This window comes from Chelonia mydas, chromosome 4 (genome assembly GCF_015237465.2).
Source record: "Chelonia mydas isolate rCheMyd1 chromosome 4, rCheMyd1.pri.v2, whole genome shotgun sequence".
In the NCBI taxonomy this organism is placed as follows: Eukaryota; Metazoa; Chordata; order Testudines; family Cheloniidae; genus Chelonia; species Chelonia mydas.
Genome location: NC_057852.1, coordinates 32,216,658 through 32,231,101, shown reverse-complemented (window position 1 = coordinate 32,231,101; position 14,444 = coordinate 32,216,658). Strand labels below are relative to the sequence as shown.

The 14,444-nt window shown below is 42.0% G+C and overlaps 1 protein-coding gene across 10 annotated transcripts in view; it reads left to right on the top strand.

Moving 5' to 3' along the window:
• Positions 1-14,444, top strand: part of TBCK (TBC1 domain containing kinase) — a 181,165-nt gene that overhangs the window by 68,014 nt on the left and 98,707 nt on the right. For all 10 annotated transcript variants that reach the window (XM_043545291.1, XM_007054394.4, XM_043545292.1 and 7 more), the window contains 6 exons: positions 433-482; positions 915-1,044; positions 2,039-2,137; positions 4,965-5,027; positions 5,918-6,044; positions 6,750-6,800. In XM_043545291.1, the coding sequence (XP_043401226.1) occupies positions 433-482; positions 915-1,044; positions 2,039-2,137; positions 4,965-5,027; positions 5,918-6,044; positions 6,750-6,800 (520 nt within the window). The remainder of the gene's footprint in view (positions 1-432; positions 483-914; positions 1,045-2,038; positions 2,138-4,964; positions 5,028-5,917; positions 6,045-6,749; positions 6,801-14,444) is intronic.

Genomic DNA, 14,444 nt, shown 5'->3' with positions numbered 1-14,444 from the left:
AAGAGATTTAATTAGCATAATTTTAATTTTTATGTAACAAGAAGTACCAGATTCTGTTGTTGGTTTGTAACTACCTGAATCAAAGTCCTTGTCAAAGAAAAAAAAACCAGCCATTTAACAGTGTTAACCTATTAATATGTGGGGTGTTTATGTGAACAGGATTAATTTTCAGAGTTGCTCAAAGTGTAAACAGAATGGCTTCCATTGATTTTTTTTTTTAAGAGTCATATTATTAAATTTTGCATGCTACTTATCATTTAAGGGTGGACATTCCTTCTTTATCAGAACTAAATTAATATTTAGGCAAATATTAGTACAAACAGTTAAAAGTGACTAGTTCTAAGTTAATACTTTTCATATTCCTCAACTGTACCAGTTAAGGTACTGAGAAGCATTTTGATGTTAAATACTTTTTTTTAATCTTAATTTCAGAGACTGAAAGATGTTGGTGGGGAAGCATTTTATCCATTGCTTGAGGACGAGTAAGTATATAATTAATTATTATAAAGCATTAATTATTTTTGAGTGGTGGTTTGTATTATAGCGGAACATTGCACGACTGGACCAAGGTTTTCATAACGAGAAATCTAGTGTCAACCTCCTATATCCTATTTAGATTCCTGAAGCCAATAGGAGCTGCTGTCTGCTCAGCACTTCAGAAAATAGGTCTGCTTATTTAGGTGTCTAAATGTGAACTGAGAAGTGTAACTTTAGTTACCTGGTCTTGCAAATCTGGACTTTGGTATTTACTGTATAGCACTGAGTGCACAAATGCTGATCAGTAGATAGTAACTTCTCCTTTCAAAATTGTTTTCTAACTTAAAAACACTTTCCATTATACATTCTTCTTTTTACATCTAATTGCATGTATTGTTATTTAGCCAGTCTTCACTGCTTTTCTCACTCTATTCCAGGCAGTCAAATTTACCCCATTCAAACAGTAATAATGAGCTATCTGCAGCGACCAATCTTCCTCTGATCATCCGAGAGAGGGACACAGAGTACCAGCTACACAGAATTGTTCTATTTGACAGGCTACTGAAGGTATGGATTCTTAACAGTACTGCAATAACCTCAGTGATCCATTAATCGAATGGATTAACTAAAGAACTAAGCAATTGCAAGTGGAAGCAGAGAAGTGAGAGAGAGTAAGGAGAGAGGAAAAATAGAAGAGAACTAGATGTAGAAGTGAATCCAAGAGAAGAGGGAAAATAGGAGTTAGGAGAAACTACAAAAAGAAGAGGCAATTCTAGAAACCCCTACAATAAGAAAGGCCTTAAAAATAGAAATAAAATGAGTCACTACTGTTAACACAGTTGCATATGAGAGAGGACACTGAAGCATCTCGTATATTTTCTAACAGCAGTGCACACAGCTACCAAATTAAACATAAGTGGTGTAGCCTCAGATAGGACAGTAACACTTTTGCATTGCACATTCTGGACTGAACACTGGTCTTGCACATTCAAACTAGTCAAAACTGTGATATCACTGTGGAGGGGGAGAGGTTTATTCTTATGCCAGGGTATTTTGAATTTTCTCAGCAATATGATTGTACACATTTTCGTGTGGCACGTGTGTGTAAGAATACACATAAGTACTCATGAGATAAGTGATGGGTTCATTCAGATTTTTTTTACACATTGTAATAAGTATTGCACTAACTCTGAGACATTTTTCAAGAAGTCAGGTATATATACTATGAAAAGGAATACTTAATGCAGAAGAAATTAGAAACTCTGCAGATATTACTTATATTTAAACCTTTCAAATGTAACAAAACATGATAAGCACTTTCTTTCCTGTAAAAAGGTGTTGGACTGGATTATCTGAATCAATAAAAGTAGATGCTTAATCCTTGTCTTTTAGAGAGGAATTGCACCCCTTTTAGATTGTAAAATTTGTATACGTTAATTAAGTATAAGCAGATTTACTGTGTTTGTCTCCAGTGGCCGAAAAATTTTTCCTAAAGGAAGGATCTTGTTCATTTCAAGGAAGTTGTGGGTTTTTTTTGTTTGTTTGTTTGTTTTTTTTGCAGGCTTATCCATACAAAAAAAATCAAGTCTGGAAAGAAGCCAGAGTTGACATTCCTCCACTTATGAGAGGTTTAACCTGGGCTGCCCTGCTGGGTGTTGAGGTAAGAGTAAGAGAAAGATTCACACTAATTACAGATACTAGGGAACAATGAAATGAGAATAATATTTGAAACTATGTGAATAAATACAATGTTGGGGCAATTTTTGCTTCACTTCATGATTTTCTTTCTGTACAGTCAAGGAATTTTGAACTTGCCTGGGTTTTAGTTTATTTTTGACTTTTCCAAAAAAGATAAGTGCCTAGGCATCCTTGGCAATATTTAAAAATGCCACTGCTGTTTAAAAACAATATATTATTATTATTATTATTATAACTCCAACAAATACATTTAGCAATCTCCTCCCCAATCAACAAGGGCTAAAAAAAAAAAAAAAACTCTGAGGAAAAAAAATCTCCTTTCCATCCCACTATGACATTCCGGGGTTCGATTCAGACCAGTGATGGGTTGTGTCACTATTTGCCGTGCAACCTGGGGTGCTTCTCAATGCTTTTCTGCTGTAGCTCCCAACCTAGGCTATTTACAAACAGCCAAACAGCATGCAGGTCACATCCTGAGTGTCTGTTTATATCCACAGTCCTGGTCCAATAGCTCTGACCCCAGCAGCCTGTCAGCAAACACCAGCCACAGTCTGGCTTCCAGCAGCCTTGGTTACTACTTGCAGGGTGACCCCACCATACTCCCAGTCCTGGGTTTTCCCCAAAAACATGTGTTTTGGACTGTGCAAACCTCTTCTGGACAGTCCAGATATATTAGGTCCATTGCTCTTTTAAGGTAAGATAAGATCCCATGGGAAGCAAGTTTAAGGGGGGAAACAGTTCAAAAGAGCTGGCAATTTTTCAAAGAGACATTATTAAGTGCACAAAAGCAAACTGTCCTACCGTGTAGGAAAGATAGGAAGTATGGCAAGGGACCACACTGGCTTGAGCAGGAGATCTTCAATGATCTGAAACTGAAAAAAGAGTTCTACAAAAAGTGGAAACTAGGTCAAATTACAAAGGGTGAATATAAACAAATAACACAGGTATGTAGGGACGAAATCATAAAGGCACAAAATGAGATTAAACCAGCTAGAGATATAAAGGATAAGAAGAAAACATCTACAAAGACATTAGAAGCAAGAGGAAGACAGAGGATAGGGTAGGTCTGTTATTCAGTGGGGGCTGGGGGTGGGGTGGGGTGGGGGAGATGACAATAACACAAAATGTGGAAATGGCAGAAGTGCTAAATGAGTTTGGTACCAGTTGGACATCTAACTTAATGACAGTGAAAATGAGGTAGAATCAGAGGCTAAAATAGGGAAAGAACAAGTTAGAAATTACTTAGACAAGTTAGATGTCTTCACGTCACCAGGGCCTGATGAAATACATCCTAGAATTCTCAAGGAACTGACAGAGGAGATATCTGAACCATTAGCTATTATCTTTGAAAAGTCATGGAAGACAGGACAGATTCCGAAAAGGGAAGTATAGTGCCAGTCTATAAAGAGGGGAATGAGGGCAACCTGGGGAATTACAGACCAGTCAGCTTAACTTCAGTACCCCCGAAAGATAACGGAGCAAATAATTAAGCAATCAATTTGCAAATATCTAGACAATAATAAGGTGATAAGTAACAGTCAGCATGGATTTGTCATGAACAAATGGCATCAAACCAACCCGATAGCTTTCTTTGACAGGGTAACAAGCTTTGTGGATAGGAGGGGAAGCAGTAGATGAGATATATCGTGACTTTAGTAATGCTTTTGATATTGTCTCACATGACCATCTCATAAAAAAACTAGGGAAATATAACCTTGATGCAACTATAATGTGAGTGCATAACTGGTTGGAAAACCATTCCGAGAGAGTAATCAGTGGTTAACCATCAAGCTGGAAGGGCATATTGAGTGGGGTCCCGCATGGATCAGTTCTGGGTCCGATTCTGTTCAATATCTTCATCAATGATTTAGAGAATGGCATAGAGAGTAAGTACATTTATAAAGTTTGCGGACGATACCAAGCTGGGAGGGGTTGCAAGTGCTTTGGAGGATAGGATTAAAATTTTAAATGATCTGGACAAACTGAAGAAATAGTCTGAAGTAAATAGGATGAAATTCAGTAAGGACAAATGCAAAGTACTCTCCTTAGGAAGGAACAATCAGTGCAAACATACAAAATGGGAAATGACTGCCTAGGAATGAGTACTGCGGAGAGGGAACTGGGGGTCATAGTGGATCACAAGCTAAATATAAGACAACGGTGCAAAAAAAAGCAAACATCATTCTGGGATGTATTAGCAGGACTGTTGTAAGCAAGACACGAGAAGTAGTTCTTCTGCTCTACTCCATGCTGATTAGGCTTCAAGTGGAGTATTGTGTCCAGTTCTGGGTGTCACATTTCAGGAAATATATGGACAAATTGGAGAAAGTCCAGAGAAGAGCAACAAAAATGATTAAAAGTCTGGAAAACATGATGTATGAGGGAAGATTGGAAAAAATAGGTTTGTTTAGCCTGGAGAAGAAAAGACTGAGGGGTGGTTATGATAACAGTTTTCCAGTACATAAAAGGTTATTACAGGGAAGAGGGAGAAAAATTGTTTTCTTTAACCTCTGAGGATAGGACAAGAAGCAAGGGAGATTTAGGTTGGACATTAGGAAAAACTTCCTAATTGTCAGGGTGGTTAAACACTGGAATAACTTGCCTAGGGAAGTTGTGGAATCTCCATCTTTGGATGACAAACACCTGTCAGGATAATACTTAATCCTGCTGTGAGTGCAGTGGTCTGGACTAGAAGACTGCTTGAGGTCCCTTCTAGTCCTACACTTCTATGATTCTATATATTGTAAGGGCTTTTTTTGTTTATTTAACATGTTCTTCTTACACTTTAGGGTGCCATTCAAGCAAAGTATGATGCCATTGATAAGGACACTCCAATTCCTACAGATAGACAAGTAAGATTCCTTTTTAGTTTCAGTTACTGTCACTTAAGATCATGCCAAAGGTTTTTCCTCCTATTAACTGTAAGTCAACTGTTTTACTGCAGCTGATGCTGCTGATTATTATTTAATATTAAAAATTTTTCTCCCAGTTTTGTAATATGTTTGTTCAGCACAAAGCAAACTGGAGGGCCACCAAAAACAAACAATAGTAACACAAATTTAACAAATACATAAAATGAAATCTTGCATTTGAGTCAAAAACAGTATTTTGAAACAACAAAGGTAAAGATGTCATAAACAACCTAGCAAACATTTAAAAAAAAAGTCCCTTTCCCATCAGTACTTCTTATGCACCTTGGATTTAGATTCTGAAAGACACACGTCATCCCCAAATCCCATCAGCTTCAACTGACGCTGAAGGCACGCATTACTTGGCGAAAATGGGTTCCTGTTTAGTTAGGTTCTCCAAGAAGTTCTGTCAAATGGTAAATGGCTAAAGTCCTACCAAATGGCTTTTCAACTAGCCCAAGAAGTTTTTTTCATCGAATTGGGCCTTTTATTATAATAAAGAACAAAGTGACATTAGCATCCTGAGAGACGCAATTTGAGAGTTGAGCTAGAAATCAGTACAGCAAAAAATGCCCTTTTTATTTTTGAGGGGAAGGAGCTGTATTTCAAGAGTTCTTTTGTATTTTTAATCTGTGTGTGCAGCTCATGGAATGCTCCCTTTTCCCCCATTTCTGTTTTGGAAGGTGAGGAAGAAAACAGATTATGTTTATGTTGGTGGTTTGACCTAAATGCATTGGCTGCATTCCAGTTCTATCAATGTTGTGGAATTTCTGTGGTGCCACCTCAAATATCCCTGTTCTCTTTTTTCTTTTTTATGCTTGTCTGTATTGCAGATTGAGGTTGATATTCCTCGCTGTCATCAGTACGATGAGCTGCTGTCATCACCAGAGGGTCATGCAAAGTTTAGACGGGTATTAAAGGCATGGGTAGTTTCCCATCCTGATCTTGTGTACTGGCAAGGTGCGTTCAACATGTTAGTAAGTTTAACCATTCAGTTGGAAATCTGTACAAAAGGGAAGATTTACTTTAAAATATATAGACACTTCCTAAGTAGATCAAAACCAAACACACACACTTCTTTTCTCTGCTATTTCTTTTTTTTTGTTCAGGAGAATTTGAACTTCGATTCAGTTGTTCATTTACAGATTTCAATATAGAAATGTCTGGAGAATATATCTGTGAATTACTGAAAATTTAGTATTCTCATATATTCCATTCTATTTGTAATGTAAATTTGCCTCAATTGTGTTTTATAAAAAGTGATCTTTCGTCGTGCATTTTAGCATTCCTTAAACTTCATACACTTTTGTTTTTAAAATGTTCTGTTGGCTAGTGCTATTTAGTGCAAAGTTAAACTGCCCTGAACAGTTATTAAGTTAGATTTTTTTTTAGAGTAATTTGCTGGAGCATTCCTGAAAACTGTGACGAAACTGGAAAAAGTCCAATTAATCTACTAAGTGCTGTACTTCTAGGTTTTAAAATATTTTTATTTGCCTGCAGCTTTCATATTTTTTCTCTGTGTAGTACATTAAGGGTAACATTACAGGTGTCTTAATCCATCTTAAATATGTAAGTCTCTCTGATAAATGAATGCATTTATCTTATGTGTTATGATAGTGAAAGAGAAGCTTTTCATAGTTTCTTTGCATTTTTTTCTTCCCTCAGGTCTTGATTCGCTTTGTGCACCATTTCTGTACTTGAATTTTAACAATGAAGGTGAGTACCTTCTCTCTAGAATAAAACCATATCTCCATCCGCCTCGTGTGCCCACACATACAGTATGTACACACGTGCTATGTATACCACATTATATATCACAAACAGGTATAAACAAGATTTCAGTGAGTTTTAACTACAAGGGAAGTTTGAAGCTAAAATCATTTGGAACAAATGGTCTGTTGCCCAGTGCTAAATTTTCCTGAAGGATTTATTTTTAAATCATTTTAACTCGCAAACTAATTTCCAGATTCACTTGCAGATACTGAGAACGTTTATTCTTCTTCGAGTGGTTGCAGATGTGTATTCCACTCAAGTGTGTGCACGCTCAGTGCACCAAAGTCAGAAAACTTTGTCTAGTAGTACTCATAGGGCTGCCTCTTGTGCCTTCTGGTTTGTCTTTCCCCTGGCTATTTAAGGTTGGTGCCACTCGGACTCCCCTCAGTTCCTTTTCATGTCCCGTGTTTGATTCGGAGCATTCTGTGTGGTATTTACGTCAACTTTCTTTCTGTCCAGTATTTTTGGAGTTTTCTGTACATAGTTAGTTAGCAGCTTAGTAGTACCACCTTAGGTTTTTCGTTAGCAGCAGCCTTTAGCCTGGTGGGATGCCCTCACCAGGCTTTAAATATTGCCCATCATGTGTGCTTACTGTGCCTGGGAGAGGGACACATTAATGAAAGGTGCTCTCTCTGCAAGTCATTTAAATAAGAGAATGCAAGTGGTGAGGGGCTTGTTAAGCAGCACCTCATGGAGCAGGCCACGAGGCCCATTTCAGCACTCGTCACTTTGTCCAGTGCCACAGAACCCTTCGGAACCAACCCAAGATGTTGCTCCAGATTTGAGGTCACTTTTCCCCGATTAGGAAGATGAATCATTCTCCTTCCTCTTATTCTCCAAGGAAGCGGTCCCCTAAAATGGACTGAGGCCATAGCAGGACTCAGGGATATTCCTCTTCGTCTTCTAAGAGGAGTGCTGACCGGCACTGTGATTCCTCGGGGACAAAGATAGAGCTAGGCTGTGTAACTGCACCCCAGTACCATGCCAAGATCAGCTGGATACCGTACCATCAACTCTGGTCCTGACCATGGGGCGTCTACTGATGGCACTGGTGTCAGCAATAACTGTCTCTATGCCATTGGCATACCAGGTGGCATCTGACTTGCTCTGCCTCTCTGTTCCTGATTCCCCAATAATCCAAGAGCATTCACCTGCCATGGCTGCCGCTGCTTTTTCTGCTGTGTCCTTGGTGCCGTCTGGTTTGGTCACAGAGTTGTCTCATTCATCAGCAACATGTTCTACAACATGTAAATCTCGGTGCAGACTTGAGGTCATCCTCCTTTTAAGCACTCATGGGTCCAGTAGTGCAGACTGACACTTGGCACTGACAGTGTTTTGGGGATTGGTACCAGTCTCTGCTCCTGCACTATAGTTTGCTCTGGTACTGAGTGGAAGTGCGATGCTTCTTTCAGTACTGAAGGCGTCAACTGCTCGTCCATCCTCCATATCAATACTATCTCTATAATGGTTTTTGGACAAGGCTGGTCATTTGCTTGCTCCGTTAGGGGTGGTTCTTCTGCTACCATTGTGTGACGTCAGGCGCATATCAAGATCAAGTTCAGAGTCATCTTCTTCCTCTCCCTCACCTTGCAAGCAATGCTCTTGGAAGTCCTTAAGACCATCCTCAGTTCACTATTGGTACTAAGATCTGCACCTTTCCTGCAGCAGGGGTAGACACTCCTGGTCTAGTACCTAGTGACTACTAATGTCTTACCCTTATTCCCATTGGCCTTCTTGGAATTTTTGGGACATTCCTCAGTCTGCAAGATCCCGTTCTTTGACCCATTCTGGGGCAAGGTCATCAATCCTGGCTGCAGTCTGTCTTCCCGAGCCACCTCTATTTCAGACACAGTCATTCCTCCTGAGCTGCTCCAGCCTGATCCTATCATACAGGAACAAAGTTCTCCCTCAGGAACCTCCATTCATCCTGCTCCCTTCTTCTTCCTCACTGCTTGACTCCATGGTACCGGACTCTTCTCCTGTCCCTGAAGATGTCATGCCAGGACCTCCTGAAGCCTATGGCTTCTGCCTTGTGTATTCAGGCTGAGTTTGTGCAGGAGAATATGCATAAATTGCTAGATATTCTCCAGTCCTTAGCTCCAGGGAAGATGGCTCTACCGATTATATGAAACTTAGAATATCCCACTTACCACAAAGCATTCTGAGAAATGGTGGTATGTCCCTATGAAGGGCTTTGAGTGTTTGTATTCCCATCCATTCCCAAACTCTCTTTGTGACAGCAGTGAATAACAGATTACAGCTGGGGAGATACAAGTCCACGCCTAAGGACAAAGAGTCTAAGAGGCTGGACTTGATGGGGAGAACAATTTACTCTATTTCATCATTATAGATGTGTATTGCAAATCAGCAGGCGCTGTTATCTAAATATGACTTTGTCCATTGGGATACTATGTCCATATTTGCAGATGAGTTAATGAAATCCTCCAAAGAAGAGTTTAATGCATTTATTGCAGGGGGCCACGGGGTGGCCAAAACGCTGTTGCATTTGGCTCTGATCACGTCAGACACTTTCTCCAGAATTATGGCATCAGCTGTGACTATAAGAAGGGCCTCATGGTTACAGAACTCTGTCTGAGCATAGAGGACTTAGTTTACGTTCGTTGGGGTTTGTACCCTAGCCACAAAGAGATGTCATTACGGAGGGCAAGAGCAACTGCAGTAATATTGCTCACATCTCTTTTTTGGACATTCATCCTTCCCTGTTAGGCAGCAGGAAGGAACATATTTCACAGAGAAGGAGGCTTTCTGAATCCAGTTTTAGCCAGCCAGCCCATCCTTCACTACCATCAAGCAAGTAGCCCGGAATGTAATGGTGGATCATCTCAGCAGATCCGTTTCCTCTCATCACAAGTGTTCCCTTCACCTGGAGGTCACCAGATTCATCTTCCAATTGTGGGCGTCTCCCCAGGTAGACCTGTTTGCGACCAAGCAGAACAGGAAATGCCATCAGTTTTGCTCACTATGTATGCACAGCCCGGAATCCCTCTCTAAGGCCTTTCTGCTTCCATGGACAGGTTGCCTGTTTCATGCTATTCCACCAATCCCTCTGGTTCACAACGTCTTCCTAAAAGTCAAGCAGGACAAGGTGAGAATTATTCTTATAGCCCTAGCATGGCCATGTCAACTCTGGTTCGGCATGCTCCTGGATCTGTCGATAGCAATCCAACTCTTGCTCCCACTCCGACCGGACCCAATCTCACAAGACCACGGCTGACTGCTTCACCCGAATCTTGTCTCCCTGCACCTAACTGCATGAATGCTACATGACTGAACCCAGAAGAACAGGCCTGTTCGAAACAGGTTAGGTAGCTCTTGCTAGGTAGTAGAAAACCATGCACAAGGGCTACCTACCTGGCCAAGTGGAAGCGCTTTTCGATATGCATCTCAATGATCTATCTATCTCTCTGTCTCTCTCTCTCCCCTCTTTCCCCCCCCTCCTCCAACTTGTTCTTCCCTTCAGTCTGTCTTGGACTACTTCCTCCATTTAAAGCTTGGGTTCCAGCTTTGAAACACTAGCATCGTGCCCCCTGCTGCTTCTCTTTTGGAAGGTTGCTTTCTTGGTGGTGATCACTTCGGCTAGAAGGGTCTCTGAAATCAAGGCCCTTATGTCAGAACCACCTTACATGGTGTCCTTCAAGGACAAGGTCCAACTGCCCCCCTCCCTGGCCTTCCTGCCAAAGGTGGTGTCACAATTCCATAGCAACCAGGCAATTTTCCTGCCAGTCTTCTTCCCAATGCCTCACAAGAACTCTGAGGAACAGCGGCTTCACTCATTGGATGTCAGGCATACCCTTGCCTTCTATATCGAGAGGACTAACCCCTTCCACAAATCCATGCAATTCTTTGTAGCAGTAGCAGAAAGAATGAGAGGGCTATGTGTCAGCCGAGAGGATCATGTCCTGGATAACCACCTGTATTCGGGCTTGCTACAAACAGGCAAATGTCCTGCTTCCAGCCATCTTAACCACTCCCCAAGAGCCCAGGCTCCGTCAGCAGCATTTCTTGTGCAGGTCCCAATCCAGGACATCTGCAGGGTCGCAACCTGGTCGTTGGTGCATACCTTTGCATCTCACTATGCCATCACCTAACAGGCCCGAGATAACGCCAGTTTTGGGAGACTAGTGTTGCAGTCAGCATGTCCGTGATCTCTGAGCCCACCTTCTAGGATACTGCTTGTGAGTCACCCATGGAATGGACATGAGAAAACACTCAAAGAAGAAAAAATGGTTATTAACATTTTCTAACTGTTGTACTTTGAGATGCGTTGCACATGTCAATTCCACAACCCACCTTCCTACCCCTGTGTCAGAGTTAACCCACAAGAAAGCGCGTGGCACCAGAGGGCAGTAAAACCAGTCTGACGGATGCCACCAAGAAAAAAAGTTCTGACAACAGTGCATGTGGTGCGCACACACCTCGCCAGAGATTTTTTTCCTCAGTTCTACCCATCAGACCAGTTTTACTGCCCTCTGGTGGGAGCGTCGCTGGCCACGCACCCTCTGTTTCTTCTTGCGGGTTATCTCTGACAGAGGGGTAGAAGGGTGGGTTGTGGAATTGACATGAGCAACACATCTCAAAGAACAACAGTTACGAAATGTTAGTAACCATTTTTTCATATCAGCATCCTGGAATGTCAAGCCATTTACAGTGTGTGTAGGGTATTTCAAGTGCAGATAAAAGGCAGAGTGATTCATATACTCATCAGCAACACCACCATGATACATTATGTGAACAGGCAGGGAGTAGCCCACTCTAGCCAGCTTTGTCCAGATGTGATAAAGTTCGGGCAGTTCTGCATCAAAGAGAATATCATTCCCAATAGCTACTCATTTACTAGGGTCCCAGAATTACTTGGCCGATTGTCTTGGCAGGACTTTGTCCCAGAATCACCAGTAGTCTCTGAAGAGTAGTGTGCTGAGGTCTGTCTTTGGATAAGGGGGCATTCTTGTTCTTGACCTGTTTGCAACAAAAGGACAACAAGAAGTGCCAACAACTTTGCTTTTGAGTGAGTCTCAGCCAACACATTTCATCTGAATTGGGAATATGCTCCGATATATGCTTCTCCCCCAATCCCAGTCATTCCTCAGGTCATCCTCAAGCTGAAGATGGATCATGCCAGACTGATTCTTGTTGTACCAACTTGGCTGAAACAGTGTTGGTTTTCTGACCTCCTCAATCCTTCTGTTCATCTGCCTATTCCTCTTCCTTGTTGTCTCTATCTACTGACACAGGGCCATGGTCAGATTTCGCATCCAGCGCTAAGCAGCTTGCACCTCACAGCATGGATGCTGTGTTGCTAGATAGCAGAGGAGCACTGTTCCAGAGCTGTTCAACAGGTTCTACTTATTAGTAGAAAGCTATCTACTGCAGCTACATATTTGAGTAAGTGGAAATGTTTTTCTATTTGATCCGTGGCCTGGGGAATTCAACCAATGCAGGCCTGCATTCCGGACATTTTGGAGTACCTGTTATTCCCTCAGTCCTCTGGTCTGTCTATCAGTTCGTTGAGAGTCCACTTAATGGCAATTTTGGTGTTTCAGCCTCTGGTCCAAAGGAAATCTGTTATCTTGAACTCCGTGGTAGTCAGATTTTGAGAGGAATCATTCATTTCTTTCCTCCAGTAAAGGAAATGATTCCTCAGCGGGACCTTAACACTGAATTGACTGTCCTTATGGGTCCTCTATTGGAGCCCTTGGCAACTTGTTTTCTCTCTCTCCTGTGCCAAAAGGCAGCATTCTTGTGGCCACAACTTCTGTAAGAAGAGTTAGTGAGCTGCAGGCCCTAATGGTCAACCTTCTGAATACCCTTCAGGCCTCATCCTAAGTTTTTGTCTAAAGGTGTTTCACAATTTCATGTTAAGTTGGCAAATTTTTTCCCAAGCCTCATTCAAATGCAGATGCAGCATCTTCATTCCTTGGATATGAGGTGATGCTTGGCATTTGACTTGGAAAGAACAAAGTCATTTCTTTCATCATCTCAGTGTGTCCCTAAGAGCATCTCTGTGCCACAATGTAAGAGACTTATTTGTATCTAGCAGTGAGTTTCAGCTGGCTTGACCAGCTCAGTGTACCCCAACTCACTATTATATCTATAAGGTGTCATGTAATATGTCATTGGAAAACCAATAATTCACTGCTCGTTAATATGGTTGTGTGATGTTTGTACATTCAACCTACAAAGGATTATACAGTAGCTAAAATATGTTTAAACCAGGCATTAAATGGTTTTTTTCAAGACAAAGAAATCCAGTAATTGAGCAAGTTGTGACCAAAGACAAAGAAAAGCATATTTGCATGCCATGCAAACAAAGCTATCAGGAAAGCAAGTGGAGAAAAACTGATCACTTAACAGTCTCAATGGGGGATTGGAGATTGCACTACCAGGAACTCTTCCTGCCTGTTGAAGCAGGGGCAATCAACTTTGACAGAGAGAGGATTTTCAAAAGATTACTGGATTGCAAAGAGAGGAGTGGTGAACCCCTAAATTATGCTCCACTCGAAGAGACCAGTAAAACCAGCGCCTTAGGCTTTGTGGGCATCCTAGGTAAGAGCTACTCAGCCATTGCTGGAAAAGGAAGATTGGCAAGGAAATGAGCTTGAACAAAGACTATACTTGTTAAGCTAGTCATTTTGTTTGTTTGTAACCTTTTCTATCTTTATCTCTTATAACGTGAACTCACTTAAAATCTCTTTTTGATTGAATAAACCTGTTTTACTTTTTATCTAAACCAAACCAGTGCTTTGATTGACTTGAAGTGGTTGTTAACTCCAGTCAAGCAGCTGTTTGTTTGTTTAAAGGAGCACCAAACTTAAAATCTGCTGTGTATGGACAGTGATAGGGCTGTGCATTGCAGAGACATCTCTGAGGAACTCAGGTGCTGGAGAGCTGACTGTTACCTACTAGGTAAGGTTGGGGCTTGGAGAGCCCTGCGCGGTTTGCTGGCAAGACAAAGACAAAGGTGTGTCAGGGAGCTGGCATAGCTTAACTGCAGCAAAGCTCCCACCACTTCCTGAGGCTGAGAGGAATAACTGTGTCTCACAGCTCTGGGTATCTCCAGCAGCTTGTCACACTCATCTTTTTGTTTCCTTTGTGGCTCAAATGAAGGGTCAAGTGGTCTCCCTGCAAACAATTTCTGGGTGGATAACATCCTGTATTACAGCGGGACAACTCAGAATTGGCCTCCACAGAGGTTAAGACACAGGTGGGCAAACTTTTTGACCCGAGGGCCACATCTGAGTATGGAAATTGTATGGTGGGCCATGAATGCTCATGAAATTGGGGGTTGAGGTGTGTGTGGGGGGGTGAGGGCTCCGGGGTGAGGCCAGAAATGAGGAGTTCAGGGTGCAGGAGGGTGCTCCAGGCTGGGGCAGGAGGTTGGAGTGCACGGGGGTGTAACTCTGGCTGGAGGTGTGGGCTTTGGGTGGGGTTGGGGGTGCAGGAGGGTGCTCTGGGCTGGGACTGAGGGATTTGGAGGGTGGGATGGGGATCAGGGCTGGGGCGTGGGAGGGGGTCGGGGTGCGAGTGGGGGTCAGGTGTGCAGGCTCTGGGTGGCGCTTACCTCAAGCA